A 16,241-nucleotide genomic window follows, 5' to 3' on the forward strand; every position below is an offset into this window, starting at 1 on the left:
CCCCACTGGCAGTACCGACCTTGGACAAGTCTCTTCTCCAGACCTCATTCATAGAAATTAGAGCTGTTAGGGACCTTAGAGATCACGTAGGTTCCCTCCCCCACCCCTTTCATTTTACAAAGGAGGAAGGCGAGGCCCACTGAGATTACCAGATTAGCCCAAGGTCACCCAGAGATAGCAAGGCGAGGTCCTCGGACTCCAGAGGCAGACCTCTCTCCAATACGGCTCGGCAGTCGTTACCTAATCTATAAATTACCTTATCGGAAAGACTAGGGGGTTGGGCCAGAAGGCCCTCCAAGTCCTGATATTTTATCTTCCCGTTCTAACATTCTCTGTTCTAAGATCCTTTCCAGCTCTGATAGTCTAGGTCTCCTTGTTTACACACTACTGTCCCTTGCTATAAACTCACTCTTTCCACTATTTCTTATAAATTTCTCCGTCCAGTCGGCCGCCTAAGGCGGTCCCTTTAATTCTTAGAGCTGCCCAGCCCTGACCTATCCGAGAGTGGAATCCCTTGGCCGGCCCAAAGGAGAGTTCGGAATCAGGTGGGGAAGGGGTACACTCTTTAGCCAATCTCTGGCCGCCTGGGGCGAGCGGTGACGCTCATGCAAAGCCAGTGGAATCCTCTCCGCCCAATGACAGCCCGAAGGGCGGGGGTGGGGTGGGGCGGGGGTGGAGAGGGGATTGATCGACAGTTCGGCGGACCAATGGACAGGCGGGGGGCAGCCTATATGAGCCGGCCCCAGCGCACCTTAATCGGCTTTCTGTCCTGTCCACCCCGTCGGTTGTGTGGGAACGTCGGGGCCGGAGCCCGCAGAGCCGCCGCCCCCTTCCCAACAACCGCCTGCTTCCCTCCCCCCTGTTCTCTTCTCCACTCCCGGTTTTTGCCGTCTAGGCTCCTGGGTCTGGCCAGAGATGCCGTCTGAGAGCGGGGCTGCGAGCCCGGACGCAGCAGCGGTGGCGGCGGCTGCAGCGGCGCCCCCGGCCCTGGTCACTCCCGCGGCAGCCTCTACCCATAAACGAGGGGGTCTCAGCCCGGAGCGTTCCTCCGGAGTCCCACGACGGCGCTTCAGCCGGTTGAGCTGGACGCAGGTGCAGAGACTGGATGCCCTGCTGGGCGAGGAGGTCCCCATCCACGGACGTGGTAACTTCCCCACGCTGACCGTGCAGCCGCGCCAAATCGTGCAGGTGAGTGCGGGACTCAAGTGCCCAAGGCTTGGCCGTCCCTCTCTCCCCCTTGCTCTCTCCCGACCCTTCTCCCCGCGATGGTTGCAGCAAAGGACTGGGGGTGCTGGACACGCCTCCCTCTAGGCGCAGTTGGGGTAGAGAAACCTTGAATAAGAGTAGTAAGGAAACTTTAGTACGTGCAATGTCAAAGCTGGGAGGGACCTTAGAACCTGGAATGTCCGGGTTGGGAGGGAACTCAGAACCTCGGAATGTATGAGCTGGGAGGGACCTTAGAACATGGAATGTTAGAGCTAAGAATCTTGAAATGTTAGCCCTGGAAGGGACCTTAGAAATTATCTAGTTCGGCTTTGTTTTGCAGATGAGAAAAGATGCGGGCTCGGGCCCCATTGAGCCTGGGAGGCTGGATTAGTGTGGCTTGGAGGTGGGTGGCTGGAATCGGGCTAAACTGTCCCTGCAAAGGGATACTCAGAGATGGTGCTAGAACAGTCCCGCAGGTGGGGAGGGGCAGTGACGGGTCGGGCTGTAGGGTGTTCTGCCACAGAATTAAGCTCCCTTCCTCCTCATTCCCCACCCCGGGCCCCTCACAGTAGGGTGAAAGCTCACCCAGACCAGAAATTCAGGGCTAGCTCCCTCCCATCTCCACCCTCAACTGGAGGTCCCTTCTCTGCCCTTTGCTCAGTCAGGCTAACAGGCTGGGGGCTGGAATACACCAACTGAGATATGTGCTGAGACGGTGAAACCCGTGGCTGGACAAGAGCCAGGGGCTGCACACGCCCAGCAGACAGCATGCTAGTGGGGGAGGAGGAGGGAATGAGGGAGTCTGGCTGCCTCCCAGTGGTTGCCCTAAGGCGCTGGAGGGGCTTTAGCCTATTCCTTACTCTTCTTTCCTTCTCTTCTACCTCTGCCCACCCCCCTACCTCCACCCCACCCAATGCCTTGGTAGAAGGTTGCCTTCTGTTGGGTCTCAGCATTCTTCACTGGATCTAGGGTCTTATCTTTCTGAGATGGGGAGGCTGTCCTGGGGTCCCCTCTGCAGCTGGAGCTGCCCTGGAACAGGCCATAGCAGCACAGATTCCCCTCCCACCCCAGCACCCAAGCCTGGGCTTCTGGAGCTGAGGGGAAAGTCCCCATCTTAAAGAAACAGGAAAATCCAGCCTGGATTCCTACTGTCATCTCAGAGCAGTGGCTGCCCAGGTGAGCCAGGCCACTCCCTGGCTTCAGCTGCCATCTCAGCTGCCCAGGGTGTGCCCCTTACCCCCCTCCCAAACCCATGAGGGCACTGACTACAGTTTTAGGGATTGGTGCCAGGAGGGTGGCCCAGAGCCAGGCTGGTGAATCCCTCGATGGGTCCGTATGCTCGCTCCCGCCCACCCCCATTCCCTGTCTGGGATTCAGTCCAGTCCTCCTGTCTCTAAATACCTGGGGTTGGACCCAGGCTTCTGCCCAGTTTGGGAGTTGCCCTCCTGCAAAGAGGCGAGAAATAAGACCCTTAGGCTGCAAGCAAGGAGACCCGAGTTTGAGTCCTGGCTCCAGCAACAACTCACAGTGTGACCTTGGGAGGGTCCCCTGCCCTCTCTGAGCCTGTTTTCATTTCTATAGAAAGGCATAGTTTTCTCATTTGTAAAAGGGGGGAGGGGGAGAGACACAAACTAGAAGACCTAAGAATGCTGTCAGTTTGAAATCTATGATTAGGTGACCTACCTGCTCTATGCTAACAGTTGACACATTGATTTCTGGGTAGTATATTTCAGGAGGAGTGCTTGTTGGGAAATATTGCCGAAACAAACAAAATAAAATGAGGCAGTTGAACTACTAGATGATCTCAGAATCCCAATGTTAGCAGACCAGAAAGGGACTTTATAGACACAGTCCAACCTCTTAACTACACAGATGGGAAAACAAGAGACTCAAGGGGAAGTGACTTGCCCAAGGTCACAGAGCTAGGAAATGTCATAACCAGGCCTTCTGATTCTAAATTCAAGATTTTCTTTCCTTCCCCCCCCTTTACTTTTTAGATGTTTTATTGCTGCTCCTTCCTCTTTTTCACATTCCTCTTTCTCCCCCCTACATCCCCCCCATAACAAACATGCAGAATCAAGGAAAACCAATCAACACATTGACATTGTCTGAAAATGTATGCCTAATTCTGTCCTTGTAGTCCACCACCTCTCTCCTGAAAAGTAGAAGGCAGGCTTCACTGTCAGCCAGTCTTCTAAAGTCTTCTGCTTGGTCATTGCATTGATCAGAGTTCTGGAATCTTTTTCTGTAGTTTTTCTTTACTATAATGCTTTTTTCATATATCTTCCCAAGGGTCCCTGCAGCTCTATGAATTTAGAGGGAAGCCAGGACTTGGGGGATGAAGGAGAGAAAGGGGAAACTGGGGTGGTGGGGGGAGAGTGTGCAGCTATAGCATCTACATATGAACGAGGCTCGGGGGACCTTGCTTTCTTATCCTTTCTCCCAGACTCTAGCAGAATCAGGGGCTGGGACCCAAAGATTTTGTCCTTCCTGATGCCTTTTGGAATCAGCAACTAAGCACTCCTTCCTGCCGCTGAGTATTCATGATAGGATGGACCCACCTACCCCCAGCTCTTGGCATTGTACTCATGCCATAGACTGCTTGCTTGCCAGTTCTCAGGGGCATGAGTTTAGGTTGGTCACATCTGGCAGGGTCTCAGGTGCAGGTAAGCTCTGAAAGCAACGTCCAGGGCTCTCTGGGTCGGCTGGATGCTCTCCAGCAGCTGGGACCCAGGCAGGTTGTGGCCAACTATGGCAACTCGGGGTTGACTGGACTGGAAGAAGGGACTGGAGACCATACCATATAAGGATGGCCTGAAGGAACTGAGGATGTTTAGCTTAGAGAAGAGAAGGCTTAGAAGGAAGAATGCCATAGCTCCCTTCCAATAGGCAGGGGATTGCCTCATGTGGAATAAGGATTAGATTCTCAGTTTGGCCCCAAGGGGCAAAATGAGGAGGGAATGGTTCAAGTTGTGGTGAGGCACTTCTGACAAATTGGGCAGTCAACAAACCTCAGTTCAGCACCTACTGTGTGCTAGGAGTTCCTTCCTAGTAAAGTGGGCTATCTCCAGAGGCATCTCCAGTGATGTGATCACTTGGGAGTGTTTTTCAGGACATTCATGGGCAAACAGGGGTTGGCTTAAATGACCTTTGAGGTCTCTTCAAGTTCTGGGATCCTGAGGCCTCCTGGTTCTCGGGCCCCCATTGCAGCTTTTAGAATGAGAAGGGGTGTCACTAGCACCTTACAGACATAGCGGCACGTGCAATGAATGCCGGAACAGCTTGTGCTCACTGTGGGGAGCTTATCTCTTTCCTTCACCCCCTAACTGGGCCACTTCAGTGCCCTACAGAGGAAAGAGGGGCCTTCTCTGGCAGCAGGCAAGCAAGGCTGCCCCCTCAGTCATTGGAAAGTCTCAAATTGGGGCAGAGCTAAGCTCCTCAGAGGCACCCGTGGGTGTGTCAGTATCTGAGGCGTCACACCTGGGAGACAACAGCTCTAGGCCGGCTGACACAGCGGGCCCCAAGCCCTGACGCTGGAGGATTTAATGAGAGTAGAGCCACCTCCTCACCCAGCCAGATGCCCCAGCCCTGGGGTGGGGGGAGAGACAGATTGGCATCAGTGTTTGGGACAAGTCAGCTTGGGTGCTGCCTACAGGTGGTTTTGGTTGTCTCTCAGTGAAAGGAAAAAAGGTCGGTGTGAGCACTGTCCCCACTCCCCCAGCTTCCCACAGACAATGCATTCTAGTTCATGGAAAGAGTCCTGAACCTACAGATAGGGGTCTCCCATTTACATCTCAGCTCTCCCACTTGCTGTAGGACCTTGGGTGAATTATTTCAGCCCTTTAGCCCCACCCCCATCTGTAAAAATGGAGATATCATCATACTGTTTACCTCACAAGCTGGTTTTAAGAGAGCTACTTTAAGAGCCTAAAAAATGCTTTGGAAATCATTATTATTTGTTACACAGATGGGCATTGGTTGGGGGAGGGGGCGGGAACTGTTATCTTTACCCCTTCGGCTGCAGAAGAAAGAAGATGAGGCCTGTCTGGATCCTTATAACATCTGGATCAAAAGGCTTCCTGGTCCTCACTGGTCATTCAGATGGTGCAGCTGGCCCCAGCTACAATGAGAGCTCATATGTGGGCCAGTCATCTCCCTTTCAGATGAAGAAACTCCTTTCCTCTGTTTCAAAGTGCTTTATATCCCTTAGCTTGCCTGATCCTCCCAACCCTACCCTCTGGGAGGGAAAGCATGTGAGTACCCCTATTCTAGCAGATGAAGAAACTAAGGCTCAGATAGGTGACTTACCCAAGGTCAATAACAGACCTAACAGAACCCAAGTCAACTGATTTCCATTCTTGTCCATATCTCATTTTCCAAAGTTTTGGGCATCGGGGGTGGAGCCAAGATGGCGGAGTGAAAGCAGTGACTTGCTTGAGCTCTCCCCCAAACCCCTCCAAAGTTTTGGGCATCTACCCAATGGCTAGGGTCAGGGCTGGGGCCCAGCTCCCAATACCTGGATATCCCTGAGCCCTGCCCACCCATCTACCCTTCTCACCCCCTGAAGCCATAGGTCTCATACATTTTCATCTCTAGGTGTAGTCTGATTTTCCTACCCACACATGATTAGTGATAATACCAGAGAATTCCTGGGGCCTGAGGACCTCTGTGGTCTTGTAGACTTCTGAATAGCTGCTATCAACATGGGGGTGGCCATGGCGGGGTTGACGGGACCTCCACTGGGGCAAGGAGGTGAAGGTTTCCTTTCCCATCAAGAGGGGTCTTGTCCATAGGGGAACCATTCAGCTCTGAATTTTCACCCAACTCCAGCTTTTGAGAGAAACAATGTGGTTTAGGGGAAAAAAGTACAGACATCAGAATCAGAGCACCAGGGTTTATGTCCTGGCTCTACTACTAACTAGCTGTGTGATTCCAAGCAAGTGACTTAATGTCTCTGGGCCCCAGTGTCCCCATCTGTGAAATGGCAAGGTTGGACCATCTAAGTAAGTTTCCTTCCAATCCTACATCCATGGTCCCATGCTTCCCCTTTCAGGTGTCCTGAGTTTCCCCTCCTCCACTACTATATGTCCCACCCTTCTTCTTCCAAACCCATCTCTGACCTCCATCCCCTCCCCTTTCCAGTAAGTCTTCCTTGACTTGACCCCACCCAGCTTGTATTACTTGATTACTTCATGTCTCCCAGGCATTTATATAGTTTATCTGCACCAGCTCACAGTTAGGGAGGGAAGCCATACAGGACTTAGCACCAAGCTGGAGAAGAAGTTGCAGAAGAATTTGGGGGTCTAGGAGCATTAGATCATTTGAGCATTATTGCTCTTGAAGGACCATTCCTAGCCAGCCCAATTCTTTCGGGCTGCCCCAAACCCTTGCCCAAACACTCTTCAACCTTATTCTTCCATTTTTGCCTGGGCTTTGCCCCAAAAAGCAGCTGTTAGAGAGCTTTGGCCCTATGCAGGGAAAGGAGCTTCAATGGTCCCAGATTTTATCTGAGCAGACTTTGACTGATAATCACAGTCAGTGGTGTGTAATGAAGAAAGCATCAAGCTAGCCTTGGAATTCCTGGGTTCCCCCTTCTGCTGCTGACAAATATTTAACTTCTCAAGTGCCCTTGACAACTTTCTACGACTCTGAAGTTGCTGAGGAGGTACTAACCTGCATTGGTAAAGGGAATTCCATATACCAATGGAATCTTAGCTCTAATTTCTCTCCTAATAATAGAAATTGCTAATTGCTAGCATTGATATAACAATACGAGGTTTGCAAAGCCCCTCACAAATATTCTCTCATTTGATCCTGGGAGATAGGTGCAGTTATTATCCCTATTTTGCAAATGAGGAAACTGAGGCATACAGAGGTGAAGTGTCTCACTCAGGTTCCTACAGCTAGCAAGTGTCTGAATTTGAACTTAAGTCTTCCTGAATCTGTTAGACGGGGTATGCAGTTATTCATCATGTTTGTAAAATGCACTTTAGAAGTGCGTAGTATTTGCTTAAGTCGGTGCCTGGTACATAGTAGGTGCTTTGTTGTTCAGTCATTTTTCAAGTCATGTCTGACTCTTCATGACCCTGCTTGGGGTTTTCTTGGCAGAGGTACTAAAGAGGTTTGCCATTTCTTTCTCCAGCTCATTTTACAGATGAGGAAACTGAGGCAACCAAGGTGAAGTGACTTGCCTAGGGTCACACAGCTAGTAAGTAAGTGTCTGAGGTTTGATTTGAACTTGGAAGAGGTCTTCCTGACTCTAGGCCAGGCACTCTCCGTAGCACCATAGCTGCACATAGTAGGTACTTAACAAAGGTATATTGATTGATTGATTGATGGATGGATTCCAGAGTACCTTGACTCCCATAACAGCTCCCATCAATACAGAGCTTTGCAAAGCCCTTTGCATGTATTCTTGGCTGTCCTGTTGGGAGGAGGCCACCAGTGCAGAACACAGTGAGAGCCATCGGCTTTGTGCCATGTGAGGAAGGAGCTTGCAATGCCTAGCCTGCAGAAGAGGAGGTTCCTGGGGAGACCTCGCAGTTCTCCAGTGTCTGGAGGGCTCTCATGGGCGAAGACTCATGTTTGGCCTCAGATGGCAGAACCTGGAGAAGTAGGTAGCAAACTGAGGCTTGGCCCATGGGAAAACCGTCTGACAGTCCTCTGACGGAGGAATGGGGCCATCTCAGGAGGCAGTGAGCTCCCCCTTCAGAGCCAAAGGTAGGAGACTACTCACCAGTGATGCTGAAGGGAAGCTTCTCTCTTGGGGATGGGACTGACTCAGTGATGACATCTGGCTGCTTTCTGACTCAGAAATGCCTTGGATTCTTCACTGTGCTGAAAATACTGTAAAAGAGGCTGGGTAGGATTTGATGCCAGCAGTCAAAAGAGCCCTAGACTTGGAACCAGGACCCCCGAGTCCTGCCACTTAGTGGCTATTACCCTGGGCACCTGCTTTCATCTGCAAAATGGGTATATTTGCATTCCTTACATTCCAAGGTTTTGTGAAGAAGGCCTTTTATACAGCTAAGAGTAACAGGTGCTGAAATAGGGCTTTAAGCCTTACAAAGGGCTTTGTACACATGATTTCATTTGATCCTCACCACAACCTTGTGGGAGAAGAGCTCTTGTCCCCATTTCTCAGAAAAGGAAACTGAGCCTCGGGCATTCAGTGTTTTGCCCAAGGTCTCCCCAGAGGTGATATGGCTGTGAGTCAAGATTCCAATTTATCCTAACTGAACCCAGCAGCATCCAGCGCAGGCTTGGTATAAACAGCCGTTACTGTCAGTAGAGTACCACTCTTTCTGAGTCCTGATGACAGAAGTGACTTGCCCAATGTCACCAAGCGAGTCGGTGACAAAGTTAGGACGAGGCCTCCTGTCTCTTGGCCCTTTCCCAAGCCAGGTCTGCTGTGCTACACAATTCTTTGCGTTTATCCTGTGGCTTTCCTCCGCCTCTGCCAAGTTTAGTGTCCCACAAACAGCCGGTGCTTGACAAGTATAGGTGGTGATAACTGTCTTCTTCCCCCATCCCTCCATCATTCCCCCATCCATCAGGGCAGAGTCTTCCTCACCAGGAAGGGCCTTCCCTCCAGGGGATCCTTCACCTCTGGCTGTGCTCACCTGGTCTCACTCCCTTCTCTCCTCTTCAGGTGGTCCGGAGCCGCCTGGAGCAGCTGAGGGTCCCCGTCCACAGCGTCCGCCTCAACGGCTCCGCTGCCAGCCACGTCCTCCACCCAGACAACGGCCTGGGCTACAAGGATGTGGATCTCATCTTCCGAGTGGATCTACAGGACGAGGCTGCCTTCCAGCTGGTGCGAGACGCCGTGCTGGCCTGCCTCCTGGACCTCCTCCCAGCCGGTGTGAACCGGGCCAAGATCACGCCCCAGACCCTGACGGAGGCCTATGTGCAGAAGCTGGTCAAAGTGTGCACGGACACGGACCGCTGGAGCCTCATCTCCCTGTCCAACAACAGTGGCAAGAACGTGGAGCTTAAGTTTGTGGACCGCCTGCGACGCCAGTTTGAGTTCAGCGTGGACTCCTTCCAGATCATCCTGGACTCCATGCTTCTGTATGGTCAGTGCTCGTCCACGCCCATGTCTCAGGCCTTCCACCCAACAGTGATGGGCGAGAGCCTGTACGGGGACTTCGACGAGGCGCTGGCGCACCTGCGGCAGCGACTGATTGCCACCCGCAATCCCGAGGAGATCCGAGGCGGGGGCCTGCTCAAGTACTGCCACCTCCTCGTGCGCGGCTTCCGGCCCTGCCCTGGCACCGACGCGCAGGCCCTCCAGCGCTACATGTGCTCGCGCTTCTTCATCGACTTCCCAGACTTGGGGGAGCAGAGGCGCAAGCTGGAGCGCTACCTGCAGGCCCACTTTGGTGGGGGCGCCGGCCCTGCCTGCTATGCCTGCCTGGTGACCCTGCACCGGGTGGTGAACGAGAGCACTGTCTGCCTCATGGGCCACGAGCGGCGCCAGACGCTGGACCTCATCGCCATGCTGGCCTTGAGGGCGCTGGCGGAGCAGGGCCTTGTGGGTGGCACTGCTTTGGCCTGGCACTACCAACCTACTTCCTACCCTGGCAGTGATGGGGCCGCCCCTGCCCTCAACTACTATGTGACCCCCCTCCAGCCACTGCTGGCCTGTGGCCACTCCACCTACCCAACCTGGCTGCCTTGTAGCTGAGCTGAGAGGGGTGGAGGAGCGGGGTTCCCCATCCTCACCTCTGGAACCCGAGCCAGCTAGGGGAAACATGGATCTATCCCCAACCGCATCAGGCTCTAGCACTGTTAGATGCTGCTTACCTATTTGCTGTTGGGTTGAGGGTGGGGACGGGGTTTGGGGTGTCTAAAGGAGTTGGTACTGATCAAGCCCGGCCTAGAGGGAGCAACGGGGAGCCACAGCCTTGGGGGGTGGGGGTGGTTCACAGCATGGGGTCAACCTAGTCCTCAGTTCTTTTAACAGTCTTGTCAAGACCCCATTCTTCCAGCTGTGGCTAAAAACCCCTGCAGGCCAGGCTCCCTGCCCACCATAAGAACAGTCTCTGAAGGGTCACCTCCCTTTGTGCATGTGCCTTGGCGGGGGACAGGTCAAGGCTGTTCAGAGCCAAGCCTGAGGAACAAGGTGGGGGAGGGTGGCATCGATATGGGGCTGATGTGTGTGGTGTGTCGCCAAAACAAGTGTGACTGTGGGAGGGGGCAGTGAGAAATTTCCTGTACAGGAACCTGGTCGTGTTTGAACAATGGCACACGGGAAATTACAGTATAACCTCTCCTGGGGCCACTCTGATGCACAGCCTTGATGAGGGCCTCTCACTGCCTCTGAGTATATGTCAGGTGGGCCAAGATTGGCCCTGGAAAGGAAAGAGTTTTAAGACATTTTGGGGGACACTGAAGCATGGCAAGCCAGCTATCTGGACACATGCAGTGAAGAAATTTGCCATCTTGGCTTTCTAGAACTTGTTTAGGCATGGGGGCTGAGGACACACAGAGGGCATGATGCCAGCCCAGCTTCGAAGACCAAATGCCCCATGGAACGTGCATAAGCAGCCTGGATTTCCTCCTCCCCAGTCACTCCCCCCAAGGAAGACCTGATCTCGTAGGAACTGGATGGAGATCTGGCCTTAGGAAGAGAAGGGTTACTAACAGGCTAGGAGAGCTAAGGGCAGCTAGGTGCCACAGTGCCAGATCTGGAGTCAGGAGGACCTGAGCTCAAATCCAGCCTCATACACTTGCTAGCTGTGTGACCTTGGGCAAGTCACTTCACCCTGTTTGCCTCAATTCCTAGTCTATAAAATGAGCTGAAGGAGGAAATAGCAAACCACTCCAATATCTTTGCCAACCCCAAAAGGGATCAGGGAAGGTTGGACACACCTGAAAACAACTCAACAACTGGAGAGATCAACCCCCAAATCTGTGTAGTGCCCCTGGCCTCCTGGCCCTACCCCTTCATGGAGAGGGTAAGGGGGCCACCTGGCTTTCTGAATCTGAACCTGTTTTGATTCTTTTTATTCTCTGTGGCCCACAAATGGGGTGGGGGTGGGTTAGAGGATAAAGAGCCTGGCTTGTCCCTACCCACCCGAGCTACTCCCAGTCTCCCTGTGTATGCCAGCTTTCTTAACTCCCCAGCTGAGTTGGGTCTTGGACAATAAAGATTTCTCTCTGCAGAGACAAGCCTTGCCCCTCCAATGAGTGCGACTGGTTTGTTTGCCTAAAGGTGTAGGGGGATGGTACTTTCCTAAGGGTGAGTTGGGGGCCTTTAAGTGGTCTTTCTCTTCCCCCTCCCCCAAGATTTGAATTGTTTTCTGGGAAGACTCCTAGCCTTGAAGTCTTCCCTGAAGTAGAGGGGCCATGAAAATGTCATTTTATTCCTTAGAGGCCCAAACACTCATCCATCACCCCTGAGAGAAGGAGGAGCTGGGGCCAGGTAAGTGGCCAGTGACCAGACTTAAGGCCAATTATACCCCGTGGGGAGCTGGGAAGGTTCTGATTATTCTGGGTATACCCCTTCCTTCCCTCAGGAGCCCAACTCCCCCATGTCTGGGTGCTCGGTGTTTTTGAGGGGGGAGATCTTTAAGGAGGAAAGGAACCTGGAGGCCAAGCCTGGGGGAAGTATGTAGAGTAACAGGCACAACCCAATCCCCTCATGGAACTGACTGAATTGAGGAGGGGACCCAGAGGGTCTCAGGTGTGGGAGGGTGACACAACAGGGCTACTGAACCCAGAAACCTCTCATTAAATAAAATAAAGTTTCTATTTTCTCTATTTTGAGTCTATGTATGCTCTGACTTGGGGTGCGGTGGGAGGGAGTAGAGCTTTTCAGGGCCTGCCCTCAGCGTTATGTGCAGTTTTCCTGGCTGGGTAGAGACATTCTTCTGTAATTCTGGCCATTGTGTAGGCTAAACCAGCTGCTGAAGGTAACTGGATTGTGGGACTGGACCAGAGCAGGCCGTGGCAGGGGCAGGGTGGAAAGGGGATCTACCCAAGACAACCCCGACCTGGGAGTGAATTGGGCCAGAATGGCCCTGGGGACGTGCCTCAGAGGCCTTGGCCTTCTTAATGATGGAAGCTTTATTAGGCTTCATTGGATCCAAGGCAGAAGAATTCTTGGGGTCATCTTCCTCACCTCTGGCAAATCCCCCCCACAATAGCCCTAGCAAGAGGCCAGCTGGGCTTGGAGGACCTCCAGGAAAGGGAAGACTGCCTTCCCAAGCAGCAGTTCTCCTTTTAGAAGGCTCTAGCTGTTGGGTTTTCCCCTTATGTGAAGCCTAAATCTGCCTCTGGAATTTCTGGGCTTAAAAAAAGGTGAAGAAATTAGTCTGAAGATCAGGAAGCCCAGTGAGCCGCAGAGCTGAGCCTTTGAACCCGAGTTCTCTTATCATGCAATGCTGCTTCTACTACATTTGCTTCTGCACTCTCCTACCCCATCTGTAGGCCTGGATAGGAGTGGGAATCCGTAATGAGCCAGCCTCCCAGTCCTCTTTCCCAGGGATGGTCATGGGGTTTGCTCTCATTCTGTTCCCTTGAACTGATTTTTGGCTGGGAGTGTCGGGGAGGGGTAGGAGGGTAATGCAAATATAAGAGACCTATGCCTCTTGGGAAATACAGCCTCCAAGAAAAAAACAAAAACAGTTTGGATCACCAGCTCCCCCAGGCATTGGCACCGGGCCTGCCTACGTCAGTGCTGACATGAGAGCATGGGTGAAGGATAGGGATTAGACAGCTCCTGCCCCTGGGTCACTGCCCAGGATGGGAGGGGCCTTCAGTCTCAGGGATGGGGAGTCCCTCTGCCCCTGTCAGCAGTACTCGGACATCTCTAAGCCTAGTATGGACCATCCAAAGGTGCACAATGATGGGATGGTGGCAACTCTGTCCATTGAGGGCCCAGGAAGGGAGAGGTCATCACCCCGAGGCACCTGCCAAGTCACCATGACAATATGGCTGTTGTTTACCAAAGTCCCTTTCATCCAGAGATCTCAAAGCCCTTAACTTATTCACCTTCATTAGGGGCCTCTGAAGTGGTGAGTTTGATGTAGAAAAAGCAAGGCAGTGAGCGAGGTGAGTCAGGACACAGGAGTCTTGGCATCCAGCCTGCCCCAGGTCTAATCCAAAAGAGACCTCACTGAATCTCCCCTTCTTCCCTCCTGCTTGCTTTAGATGGCTTAGGACACTAGCTGGACCAAAGCTTACTAATGGGGCTCCTCAGTGTCAGCGACGGGACAAAGGGAAGCCTATAAGGCAGCTCAGAATCTCCTTTCCCTCTCCCTGTCTCAAGGCCTTGCCCCTAGGGAGTCTGGTAAATCTTTCTGAAGTGCGCTTCTGACTCCTTGGCTCAAGAATCTTCACTGGCTCCCAACTACCAACAGGACAAAAGCCTAAGACACCTAAGACACTCCAGCCTGCCATCACTAGCTTCTCCAATCTCGTCTGCCAACACTGACAAGGCCTACACTTTGTCTGCTCGGACTTCTCCCTACACACAGAACGTCCCTCCTTCTGTCTAGGCAAGCCACGTCCACCCTTCAAGGCCCAGCTCAAATGCCACCTCCTCCATGAAGCCTCCCTGATGTCCTCAGGGGACAATGCTCTCTCAGTCCTCAAAATTGTCCCTATCCCTGCCCCATCACCCATCATCCTTATCTTGTATGAGCTGTATACACGGCATAGTTCCTAGTAGAACATACATTCTTTGTAAGCAAGAACTGTCTTTTTGTCCTACAGCCCAGTAAAGGAATTTGTACATAATAAGTGTCAAATCGTGCGTGTGTGTATACACATATACACATGTATATATACATGTGCATATATGCAATACACATATGTGTCTGTGTGTGCACATACCCATGTATGCACACATATATGTCCATGAATGCCTCTATCGGGGGAGTATATTCCTGTATGCATGGGGGGGATGTGACTGTGCTGACCTGGGGAGGGCATCTAAGTGTGCAAGGATCAATGTGTGTGTGTGTATACACAAGGTTGTGTTTGTACATGTACAAATGAATGTATATGTGCAAGTGGATGACGGGCAGTAGCCCCAAATTGTGATGAGGTGTATTAAGACTTTGCTGGGTTACAGACCATATCGTAGACCTTATTTATATCTGTGACTCAGTCTCCACAGCCGCATAGAACTGCCCCTGCCAGTTGGTGCCAATTGGCCAAATGTCAGAGCTAGAAGGGACCTTTAAAAAATAAAAGGTCAGAACTGAGGGAGGCTTTGGAGTTCAGACCGTAGAACGTCAGGGCTAGGAGGAAGGAAGGAGTCAAGCATTTGTTAAACACCTACTATGTGCCAGGCACTGGGCTAAACACTTTACAAATAGTATCTCCTTTGATCCTCACAATAACCCTGAGAGGCAGGTGCTATTATTATTACCTCTATTTTACAGTTGAGGAAACGGAGGCAAATAGTGGTTAAGTGACTAACCCAGGGTCACACAGCTAGTAAGTGTCTGAGGCTAGATTTGAATTCAGTATTCCTCACTCCAGGCCCAGTGCTCGATCCTGGCTGCCAGCTAGATCACAGTGTTACAAAAATGGGAGTTTTGACACCAAAGGGGAAAGGCAGATATTCCTGTCTCTAGTAGCAGCTATGTAGCACAGTAGTCAAGAAGATCTGAGTTCAAATCCAGCCTCAGACACTCACTAGCTGTGAGACCTTGGGCAAGTCACTTCACCTCTGTCTGCCTCAGTTTCCTCAATTATAAAATAGAGATAATGGCACCTCCGTCTGAGGGTTCTTGTGAGAGTCAAATAAAATACAATTTGTAAGATGCTTAGCACATGGTAGGTACTTAATAAATGCTTATGCCCACCTTCCTTGTGACACTCTATACTGTAATTCTCTTCCCTGACTACTGTTCCTCTGTGGTGTTTTCTTTCCCTATTAGAATGTAAGCTTCTTGAGGGCAGGGACTTCCTTCTTTTCTATTTGGAACCCTAGAGCTTAGCCTGACACGGTGTTTAGTAGGTGCTTTTCATTCATTCACGTATTTGTTATTCTACATATGACCTTATATGTATATGTTAGTATGTAACATACTAACATATGGAACACTCATTCACTCAATAGCAAACATCTACTACTGTATGTGACAGACACGAGACATGAAAACTTTAGGAGCTGTCCATGTGTCTATGACCACAGGGTGAGGGGACACGGGAGCACCCCCATCTGTAGGCCATAGTACGCCTAACGCCCAAAACTAATTCCCCTCCAGCCCTGCCTGTCTCTGCTCCGAGCTCTGACAGTTCCTCCAGCATCCCTCATTGGCCAGTATATTTAGAAAACAGCCCTCATGGGAAGAACAGCTCTGACTCTGAGGCCAGGCCTGGGCCAGGAGCCCAAGTCGATCAGTCAGCCAGCGTTGGCGTCAGCAGCTTGGCTAATGAGGCCTGCCTGCCATGGTGTTTAGTTCCCAGAGTGCTAGGGGAGGTTCAGGGTAGATGAATGGGGAAGAACTGTGCCTAGAACTCCCCCAGGAGAAGCCCCTGGGAACATCAGCCTGATAGGCATTGGGGCAGCACCCTCATCCTCTGCCACTTCCAGGATTCCCCAGGCCCCTTTTGTATTTATATCCCCATAACACATAACAAAGCTTTTCATTCATTCATATGGGTTGGTCCTGGATCTATGTGTATTAAACACCTACTGAGTCTTTAGGACCTAATAGCCTGTTCACCACCACCCCTGCTTCTCATCTTCCTATGAGAGTGCCATCATGGGCCAGCAGTGGGGAGGAGGGGGAGAGGTTTCTAGAAATGGCAACAGTCTCTCCCCCATTCTCTGTTGAGATGTTGGCTTCTGCCTCTCTGTATATCTGTGTCTATCTCTGTGGCCAGACTCCATCTAAAAGAGTATAGATAGTTCTGGGTGCCATATTTTAGGGGATACTGAGGATTCAAAAAGTAGCCCAATGTTATGTTCTAGAACACAGAGACCAAAAAAATAGACTCGCTCCTTGCTCTCAGAAACCTTACATTTGATTGGTGAAAGCTAACTTTCCCTCAGTCCAGGAGAGGTCAACCAG

The 16,241-nt window shown here is 51.7% G+C and overlaps 1 protein-coding gene across 1 annotated transcript; it reads left to right on the plus strand.

Moving 5' to 3' along the window:
- The first annotated feature begins 707 nt into the window (after window positions 1–707).
- On the plus strand, window positions 708–11,970 carry TENT5B (terminal nucleotidyltransferase 5B). The gene is given in 4 exon segments (XM_020983237.2): window positions 708–750; window positions 753–851; window positions 854–1,188; window positions 8,858–11,970. Coding segments are annotated over 4 exon segments (1,512 nt in total). The 3' UTR covers window positions 9,893–11,970.
- The last annotated feature ends 4,271 nt before the right edge of the window (window positions 11,971–16,241 follow it).

This window comes from Phascolarctos cinereus, unplaced genomic scaffold, assembly GCF_003287225.1.
Source record: "Phascolarctos cinereus isolate Bilbo 61053 unplaced genomic scaffold, phaCin_HiC Scaffold_726;HRSCAF=1367, whole genome shotgun sequence".
NCBI lineage: Eukaryota > Metazoa > Chordata > Mammalia > Diprotodontia > Phascolarctidae > Phascolarctos > Phascolarctos cinereus.